Below are 10,247 nucleotides of genomic sequence, written 5' to 3' on the forward strand. Positions count from 1 at the left end.
GGCTGTCAACACGTTGTCACACATTATAGGTTATTTCTCCATAATCTTTCAAAAAAACATTTTGTGCAAAAGTAAAACTTCAAGATTATAACCAGCATTCAGAAAACTTTAGCTTTCAACCATAAAGGCTTTTTGTTCACAAGAGAACACCATTTTTGAACAATAATAAACACGTTCAACGAATGATGGCTGTCAAAACTGATTTAGGAGAAGACATACGAAAAAAAAACAAAAACTGGTGGCCTTACATTCTTGACCAGATTTTTATTTAGACACTCGTTATCGTTAAAAATAAAAAATTGCAAAAATTGTCTTGTTTTCTGTACAATCTTGTAATTTTGTACACTTAGAAAAGGAAGTAAAAGAAGTTATTTCCCAAAATTTGATTGTTGTAGCATTAAAATTACGAGAACCACAGTTAAAGTAACGTTAACGTAAAACAAAAAAATCAAAAATTTTGGATTGTTTTAAAAAAAACATAATTCAAAAAATTGTCTTGTTTGCTTTAATTTTTATAATTTTGTACAGTTAATAAATAAACGTAAAGTAGTTATTTCCCAAAATTTAATTGCTGTAGTATTAAAATTACAAAATCTACAGCCTTTAACGTAAAACACTGAAAAATTTTGGACCATCCTAAAAATTAAAAATTCCAAAAATTGTTTCGCCTGTTCTACAATTTTGAAATTTTGTGCTGTTAATAAATAAAGTGAAAGTAGTGATTTTCCAAAATTTGATTGCTGTAACAAAAAAAATACAAAATATACAGCTTTTAACGTAAAACATTGAAAAATGTTGGTTCATCATAAAAATGAAAAATTCTAAAAATTGCCTCGTTTCTTCTAGAATTTGGTAATTTCATACAGTAAATAAAAGAAGGAAAAGTAGTATTTTTTTTAAATTTGATTGCTGTAACATAAAAATTACAAAATCTACAGCCTTTAACGTAAAGCACAAAAAAATTTTGGAGCGTCTTGAAAAATAAAAATTCCAAAAATTGTCTCGTCTGTTCTACAGTTTTGTAATTTTGTACTAGTAATAAATAAAGTGAAAGTAGAGATTTTATAATATTTGATTACTTTAACAAAAAAAAATACAAAATATACAGCTTTTTACGTAAAACATTGAAAAATGTTGGTTCATCCTAAAAATGAAAAATTCTAAAAATTGCCTCGTTTCTTCTAGAATTTTGTAATTTCATACAGTAAATAAAAAAAGGAAGAGTAGTATTTTCTCAAAATTTGATTGCTATAACATAAAAATTACAAAATCTACAGTTTTTAAAGTAAAAATTCCAAAAATTTTCTCGCTTGCTCTACACTTTTAAAATTTAGTACAGTTTGTTAATAAAGTAAGTACACTTAGTAATGTCCCAAAATTTGCCGTAGTAAGAAAATTACGAGAACTAGAGCCTTTGGCGTAAAACATTGAAAACTGTTAGTTCGTCCTAAAAATGAAAAATTCAAAAAATTGTCTCGTTTCTTCAAGAATTTTGATAATTCATACAGCTTACAGAACAAGGAAAAGTAGTGTTTTCCCAAAATTTGATTGCTTTCACATGAACATTTCGAAATCTACAGCCTTTAACGTAAAACACTGAATAATTTTGGTTTGGCCCAAAATATAAAAAATTCTAAAAACTGTCTTGACTGCTTTACAAGTTTGTAATTTTATACACTTGATAAAGAAACTACAGTTTTTTTTATATTAAATACAGAAATATTGAAATATTTGCCCATTTTATGAAAAAAGAGTGGCGGAAAGTTTTTTAACAGTTCGTAGGCTCCCATTTTCGTTACGTTGCAACACACAATAAGAGATTTTGTTCCTCCTACATAAGCTAGAACTAGATTTTCAAACAAAATTTCTCCAAATATGTGCCTATAAAATTAACAAGTCGATTTCTCTCACAATCCAGTGTCGTGAATTCCATTTCATCCTCAATGTGATTGAGGCATAAAACGACTATTAAGTAAACACAACCGCGTATTGTTCCCAAGACCTTTTTACTGTTACCTACTTAAAAGCAACGATTGGTGTCGACGAGGCTCTCGCTAAAAAATAAATGCATCATAAATTCCATTGATTGTCATCTCCTCTGAAATCTCCAAACATAATATGATTACCACAGAAACAACTTTAACGAAGAACCATACTCAGGAAAGATAAACCAGTCCTGCATACATGAATCGCGACTAAACAAACAATGAATATTTATCGTCCGTTATTGTCCGCTCTTCTTCGCTCCGGAAACACAATCCTTGCAGACACATGCAATGTTTTTCGCTAAATTGCGTTTTTTGCGGCGCTTTCCTCAAAGTTAAACTAGTTGAACCGAACCGGAGCCGTGAAACAGCCATTATAATGTAAAATTGATTCCAGGATGTGGTGGCTGCTGCTGTCACTGATGTGGTGGTGCGGAGCCAGCGCCATTCCTGCTCCGGGCCCGGAAACCTGGAAATGTCCGAAAATCTCCGAACAACCTGTGGTGGAGTGCAGTTGCGACATGCCGCACACTTTGCGCTGCAGCGGCGACAAGTCCGCAATGACAATCATAGGTAAAGCAAAAACTTAATTTTCAAGTGAATTTAACTCAAATAATTCTTCTTGCAGCGAAGACATTGAGGTCGCTCAACGCGGCGTACGTCTCCCTCCTGGACTGCACTTTACAGAACGTCACTGTTATTTCCGGTCCGCTCCTCGAAGGCATCGCCCTCCACGGCTTAGTGGTGTCTTCAGGAGAGATCAAAGACATCGACCAATTCGCCTTTCAAGGCTTAGCCTCGCCGCTGCAAGCTTTAGGCCTTCCGAACAACAAGCTCACTGGAGTGCCTACACAAGCGTTGAAATTTTTACCGGAGTTGGATCGCCTCGACTTGTCCAGCAACAAGCTCAAGAATCTAGAAGTCAATTCCTTTAAGGTAAAAACACGCACTTTCCAAGCCTGTGGTAATGAATCTCTTCCAGGGTCTACGCAACTTGTCTTTTATCGACCTGAGCGACAATATTCTCGCGAAAATCGCCGCGAACTCCTTCGACAATCTTCCGCAGCTGAAGATACTGAGACTGAGAGGAAACCGCCTCACTATACAAACCATTTCTAAGTTAAACCCCCTGCAGACTGTTGAGGAGATGGACTTGTCGGGGAACAACTTGGTGGGGCCGCTGGGCCCGAAGACGTTTCCCAAAATGGACGTTTTGCGGGACCTACAGTTGTCGCACAACTCCCTCAGTAGCATCAAAATGGGGGCGTTGCAGGGGCTCACCAAACTCTCTTCATTGACGCTACAACACAATCAAATCGACGTCCTGGAGGACCACGCGTTCAGCCACTTATCTTCGCTGGTTAGTTTGGAGTTGTCCCACAATAGAATCGTGGCGGTTTCTGGGGCTTCTTTAGCCCACTTGACAATGCTGACGGACCTGGATTTGAGACACAACTTCCTCCGCGCGCTGACGGCGGATTTGATTCTTCCTCTGAAGAGCTTGAAGAATCTCAAACTTGACGATAACGACATCTCCATCGTCGCCAGTGACGCGCTGAAAGAAACAACAGTGTTGAAGCATCTCACCCTGTCCGAAAACCCCCTCAACTGCGATTGTAGCCTGACGGAGTTTGCCGTTTGGTTGAACAACTCGAGTCTTCCGAACGAAGACAAGGGGAGTGTTATTTGTACGACTCCACCATCTCTGGAGAACGGGCTGCTGATTGAAGTACCTTTGGAGAGCCTCCTTTGTGGTGAGGACGACCAAGAGTCGATGATGGCGCCTCTGTCCACGCCGTATAAAGCGAAGATCAACTTGAACACCTTCAGGTACGATGGTGAGACGATCAAACTCCAATGGAACGTGGAGGATGAAGCCTCTCCTTACACCTGTGACGCGATTATTGTGTACGAAGAAGAAGGCGACCGGGAGGTGTTAGTGGAGTCTAATCCATTGAAATGCAACTCTTCGGATCTCCCAGATCCGCGGGTTCTCAACGTGACGGTACCACCCTCCATACAACTCCAGTACGAGCACAGATATAGATACTGCGTGGTGCTGTTCGAAGCTGGTCAAACCGACGACGTCTCTTTGATTCTTGGATGTTCCGACATGATTCCTCTGGTTCCGAACGCGAAGCAGCAACAGTTCTTCGCTCCGAAGCCTCCAAAGGTACTCGCAATTCAAGCGAATTTGACGCACTACGGGACTCTTTCCATCGACGTGAAGATGTACCCTCAGGTACCATGCGAGCTCAACATCGCCATCTTGGAACAAAGCGCGTTGTTGTCGCAACGGAAAATAAACTGCAGTGAGCCCAAATATGTATTCGTGGGGTTGGAAGCGGGACCTTATAGAGTGTGTGCAAATGTTGTGAAACCTGGCGATGTGGCTAAGCCGCGCTGTGTGACAGTTTTCAAGAGGGAACTCCATGGGTTCACGACTCTGGATGTCATTTTCGTTTCCGTGTTTTTCGTGTTGTGTTTTATTGTGATAGCTTTAATTTGGGGAGTCAGGAGAGTATTGTTAAAGCCGAAAATACAGACGCACCAGTGTTTTATGCCTCCGGAAGGCGAAGAACAACAACATAGTCGTTATGTTAAGCTTCAAGCTACCACGAAATTATAAAACGTTCGGTTCGTTGATAGTGCCATATAAATTTAGAGTGTCTTTGTAACGTTTGATGTAAATGTTAAGGGTGTACATAGTCGATTAACGTTATAGCCGGAGATTTTAATACGCGAATTGTTGCTGTCGCTAATTTACTATTAACTCGTCGCAATCATGGAACATATCAATTGCGGCAACATAACTTTGTAAATATTTAAGTTACACGTACGTCAATGGTTAAAACTAATAGTTGTGAGTAGTGCGCCCCTTTTTACGTCGTTAATTGTATATAACTCTGTACTAATGCTTGTTTTCATTTTTGTTATACATTTTTATTAAATATTTATGCACTGCCTTGTAAAATAAAAACTTTAATAGACGTCCGAGTTTAATCTGCCCTTGTCTTATTCCGCTTCCACTACAGAGATAAAAACACCGGAAAGGACAACGGTGATAAATAGATTTTCTTTTTACTGGCGTTCAGTCAAAATGTTCAGATGCTACTGGCTACTGGTTGTTTGTGTTTGGATGGTGGATGGGAAATTTTACAAACATAACGTGACAGGTAAATTAATTATTGCTGGAATGATAAATGTAATCGCGGGAAATATTTACTGGGGAATTCGCTCCTATCCATTTATCTTCGATGAAATCGCTCTAGTTTCTGGGAGAAGTTCTTCGATCTGGAGTTCCTAAAAAAAGTTAATTCAATGCATGACTAAAGTCTGTTTAGCTTTGGAATTTTGTAATTGGGCAGAGGTTTTGTTTTTTACAATAAAAAAATTATGCAACGAATTCCGAGCTCTCTTTCTTTTATTTTGTGTCATTTTTGTTATCAACGTCCAATAAATTAACACTTTTTTTGACTTAATTAGTTGGGAAATTTATCCAATAAATAGTTTGCACGTCGAGCCAATGAATGAATAGTTACAATCGCGTTGAGTGTTTAGGTGCGGTTTTTGTTATAAAAACTTCTTTGATAACGACGATGCCAGCCAATAGAATGCATTTTTTTTTTGGGTTTAATCCCACTCCAATCACATTCTTCATTTTGTTATGGAAAATGGGTAGATCTTCGAATAAAAATTTCTAAAATTTATCTCTTTTTTTATACTTCTACAAAATACGAACCAATTTTGGCTGCTTTAAAAATAGTAATTCTAAAACTTGTTTCGTTTGCTCTGGAACTTTGTAATTTTGCTGAGTTAATTAGCACGTTAAAACTATTAGTTCCTCAAAATGTTATTACTGTGGCTATAAAATTACCAAAACTACGGACGTTAATAGTAAATACTAAAAATTTTTGATTACTTTTAAAACTGAAAAATTGTAAAACTGGTCTAGAAATTTTGTAATTTTGCAGACTTAATTAGCAAGATTAATAATTTCCTTAAATTTGATTACTCTACCAGTAAAATTATCAAAACTACAAGCGTTAATAGAAAACTCTAAAAACAACGGGTTGTAATTAAAATAAAAAACTCTGAAATTCGTCTTGTCTGCTCTACAATTTTGTACTTTGACAGAGTTATTAAATCAGGTCCAAACTACAAAACTCCCCAAATTTGGTTGCTGCATGACCAAAACTACAAACTCCACAGGCTTTAATACAAAAAAAAATTGGTTGGTTATGAAAATGAAAAATTGTAAAACTTGTCTCGTTTGCTCTGGAATTTTGTATTTTGATAGAGTTAATTAAGTCGTTAAAACAACTAATTTTCCCAAATTTGACTATTCTACCAGTAAAATTACCGAAACTACAAGCGTTAGTAGAAAAAACAAACAATTTTTGTGTAGTTTTTAGAATAAAAAATTCTAAAATTTGTCACGTTTGGTCTAGAATTTTGTACTTTGGCGGAGTTAATCAACAGGTCAAAATTACAAACCTCCTCAAATTTTACTGTTGTATAACCAAAACTGCAAACTCCACAGACTTTAATACTAAATTAAAAAAAAATTGATTTGGTTATAAAAATCAAAAATTTTAAAACTTGTCTCGTTCGCTCTGGAATTTTGTATTTTGGCAGAGTTAATTAGCACGTTAAAAGTACCAATTTCCCAAAATTTAATTACTTTACCAGTAAAATTACCAAAACTACGGGCGTTAATAGAAAATGTTAAAAAAAATTTGATTGTTTTTAAAATGAAAAATTCTATAATTTGTCTCCTTTGGTCTACACTTTTAAACTTTGACAGAGATAATAAACACGTTAGAAATACTAATTCGTCAAAATCAAAATTTTATTACTGTGGCAGTAAAATTGCCAAAACTGCAGGCGGTAATAGAGCATATTAAAAAAATTGAGTTGTGTTTAAAACGAAAAATTCTAAAATTTGTGTTGTTTGCTCACAATTTTGTACTTTGACAGAGTTGATAAGAAAGTTAAAATTACTAATTAGCCAAAATTTAATTACTGTGGCAGTTAAATTACAAAAATTACAAGCGTTAATAAAAAAAATTAAAAAAAATTGGGTTGTTTTTAAAATAAAAAATTCTAAAATTTGTCGAGTTTGGTCTACAATTTTGTATTTTGGCAGAGTAAATCAGCAGGTCAAAACCACAAACCTTCTCAAATTTAATTGCTGCATGACCAAAACTACAAACTCTACAGGCTTTAATACATAATACAAAAAAAATGGTTCTTGTCTTGTTCGCTCTGGAATTTTGCATTTTGGCAAAGTTAATTAACACGTTAAAACTACTAATTTTTCCAAATTTGGTTATTCTCCCAGTAAAATTACCATAATTGCAGGCTTTAATAGAAAATTCAAAAAGTTTTTGGATTGTTACTAAAATGAAAAATTCTGAAATTTGTCTCGTTTGCTCTACAATTTTAAACTTTGACAGAGTTAATTAGCACTAGTTAAAACTAGTAATTCTCCAAAATTTGATTACTGTGGCACTACAATTACCAAAACTACAGCCGTTAATAGAATATACAAAAAAAATTGGTTGGTTGGAAATGGAAAATTCTAAAACTCGTTTGTTGTGGAATTTTGTACTTAGGAAGAGTTCATTAGCACGTCAAAACGACTAATTTTCCAAAATTTGATAACTGTAGCAATAAGTTTACTAAAACTACAGGCGTTATTAGAAAATACTTAAAAATTTTGGGTTGTATTTAACATCCAATGCATGAAAAGTTATCATCGCGTTGGTTGCCTGGGTGCGTTTTTTATTATAAAAACTTCCTTGATAACAACGATGCCAGCCAATCAAATAAACTCCTTTTTGGGTGTTAATCGGATTTAATCACATTCGCCAGTTTCTGACGGAAAATGGGAGGATCTTGAAATAAAAATTTCAAAAATGTGTTTCTTTCGCTGTAGAAATTTCGTTTTTTCAACACTTTCCGTTCATAGCATTAAACCACCAGAAACTATAATTTAGCACTTTCCGTTTAGATTTTTCAAAATGCAAGGTCTACTACTCCCGTACTGGAAGCGTCTACAAAGACTTCTTTGAAATAACCGACGAGCCCCAAAACGGAAGCCTCTTAGACTTCCATTTCTCCGTAATGTCCCCCAGCGACGCTCATATCCTCTTAGCTCCTTCAAGCGACATACAAAAAGGCGATCCCGTTTACGAAATCGTGATAGGAGCAGGCGGAAACACATTCTGTGATATACGAAGAAAGCAAAAATCGGGAGTGAAAGCCACCGTCAGAATTAAAGGCTTGTTATCAGCTTTAGATCCGCAGTCTTTCTGGATCCATATCAGCAAAGGTAGTTTGCTTACATGATCGAAAAACTCATTGACTCTATTTGTATGTAGATGGGATAATCGATGTGGGGCAGGAAGGGCAGGAACTGGCTTTTCTTACATGGACGGATCCCGATCCTTTACCGCTGAAAGTGTTCAGTTTTAGTACTTGGTCGGGAGTCGAAGCAAAGTGGTATTTTGATTGTCCTCGGGAGGATAACACCACCGAACACTCAAAGGTTTATCAGGATTTTACTAATAAACTAGAGAGAAATTTGGTTAACTTTCCAGAAGCTGGAGAGACCGATGACCGCTCTGGAGAAGCTGAGACACGACCTCCTGTTCTTTTACGATCCTTACGTACGACCGGTGTACAACGTCTCCACCATCACCGTCGTGGGACTCCAACTCTCCACAACCATCGTCTCTCTGGTAAGTTACCCTCTTGTACCACCAGAATTAGCTGTTAACCCTACAGAATGAGCACCGGGGGATGTTAGAATACAGCGGGACTGTGACTCTGGTAAGTCCTCCTCTTTACTCTCGTTTAGTTTAACGTGAAGTTTGCAGACGTGGAGGGACGAGAAGCTCCACTGGAACGCTTCCGATTACGAATCCCTCGACTCCTTGCACATCTTCCGGCGCGAAATCTGGGTCCCCAATTTGTACCTCTTCGAGTAAACCTCTTTAATTTTGCTTTCTTGTAATGAGAATTCAATTTCAGTGCAGTTTCCGACGGGAGCGACATCCTCCAGGACACGATGCTCATTGTTAACTCTTCGGGACAAGTCAATTGGGTTACCACAATTAACATGAACTCTTGGTGCAGTCCTCGGGACCTCGGTCGCTGGCCAAGAGACGAACACTCGTGCGATATTGTCCTGGGATTCTTTAAAGATTTCGACAATTTGCAACTCGTTTTTAATGCAAATGAAAGTTCATTTGTAAGGCAAATCATTTGAATTTGAATGGGAGTTACAATACGGTTTTAGAGTTGCCCGTATGCGTCCACATGGTCTGTTTTGCAAGTAGATAGCTATTCAAATAAGGGATGGAAAAACTCAACGGTTAGAAATTTGAATAATTTCGATCCTCCGGGGTTGACGCTGCAGCTTAAGATGAGGAGGATGTCCAACGCGTACACAATCATCCTATTCACCCCATTTTGTGGTAAGTGGAGGAGCGCATCTGCAGAGTTAACAGTGACTTCCAGTTGTAGCAGTGTCGCTGCTGATGACTTTCTGGGTCTCTCCGTTTGGACACCTCAAGATCTCTTTGGCGTGCTTGCAACTAGTTTTAACAGTTCTAGTACTATTAACTTTAGCAGCAACGATCCCCATTCACTCGCAATTGGTACCGAATCTTGGTAAAGTAACTTTTCATCACAATAACAAGAAGTAAAGCGGTTACTTTCCAGTTCTTTTATACAGTTACAGCTTCGTGGCTGCTGGAATTTGCGTCGTGATAGAGACCATCGTCATTAACTTGTCGAGAAATGAGCACAAATATGGTCTTCCTCATTACGTATCAACAGTCTTACTCTCCGTGTCTCTGAAGATGTTTCTTTGTTTACCAGACATAAAAGTGAGTTTATCGGAGTTTTTCGTGGAGTTATTCTGAGTTTTTAGGAGTCGAAACAGTACGGAGATTTGCATCACTCTCGGACTAGACTCAACGGAAATCGACAGACGATGTGGATTCTCTTGGGGGTGGTTATTGACAGGATTGCGTTTTTTGTGTATTTGGGATTGGGGGTGTTTGCTTTTTGTAAAACTTACTAAATAAACGAATGATTATGTGTATTATTGTGTTAAAATTGTTCTGCTTGAAAATTGAGAAATATTGTCTCGGTGACTCTACAATTTTGTACTTTGGCACAGTTAATTTCCACTTTTAGGCTACTCACCTCCCCAAAGTTGATTGCCATGGTACTAAAATTACTAATTCT

At 37.1% G+C, this 10,247-nt stretch overlaps 2 protein-coding genes across 3 annotated transcripts in view; both read left to right on the forward strand.

The window, feature by feature from the left end:
• The window catches only part of Lrt (Leucine-rich tendon-specific protein), a 43,021-nt gene extending 38,046 nt beyond the window's left edge, over positions 1-4,975 (forward strand). The window contains exons 2-4 of the mRNA XM_088044159.1: positions 2,383-2,558; positions 2,614-2,921; positions 2,968-4,975. Of these exons, the coding sequence (XP_087900285.1) occupies positions 2,384-2,558; positions 2,614-2,921; positions 2,968-4,614 (2,130 nt within the window). The 5' untranslated portion in view covers position 2,383 and the 3' untranslated portion in view covers positions 4,615-4,975. The remainder of the gene's footprint in view (positions 1-2,382; positions 2,559-2,613; positions 2,922-2,967) is intronic.
• Positions 4,976-5,064: 89 nt separating this feature from the next.
• Positions 5,065-10,101, forward strand: LOC148181967 (neuronal acetylcholine receptor subunit beta-3-like). Of its 2 annotated transcripts, none has more exons than XM_088038123.1 (11): positions 5,065-5,161; positions 8,002-8,322; positions 8,372-8,538; positions 8,591-8,731; positions 8,778-8,822; positions 8,870-8,976; positions 9,024-9,243; positions 9,292-9,469; positions 9,513-9,665; positions 9,717-9,883; positions 9,928-10,101. In XM_088038123.1, exons 1-11 carry the CDS (start codon positions 5,086-5,088, stop codon positions 10,078-10,080), a joined length of 1,728 nt encoding a protein of 575 aa, XP_087894249.1. In that variant the 5' UTR covers positions 5,065-5,085; the 3' UTR covers positions 10,081-10,101. The 2 variants fall into 2 exon arrangements, with proteins under 2 accessions (XP_087894249.1, XP_087894257.1); XM_088038131.1 differs by having other exon boundaries at positions 9,931-10,101.
• Positions 10,102-10,247: the final 146 nt, after the last annotated feature.

Source organism: Gnatocerus cornutus, chromosome 1, assembly GCF_029298725.1.
Source record: "Gnatocerus cornutus isolate USDA-ARS CGAHR chromosome 1, icGnaCorn1.1, whole genome shotgun sequence".
Lineage (NCBI taxonomy): Eukaryota > Metazoa > Arthropoda > Insecta > Coleoptera > Tenebrionidae > Gnatocerus > Gnatocerus cornutus.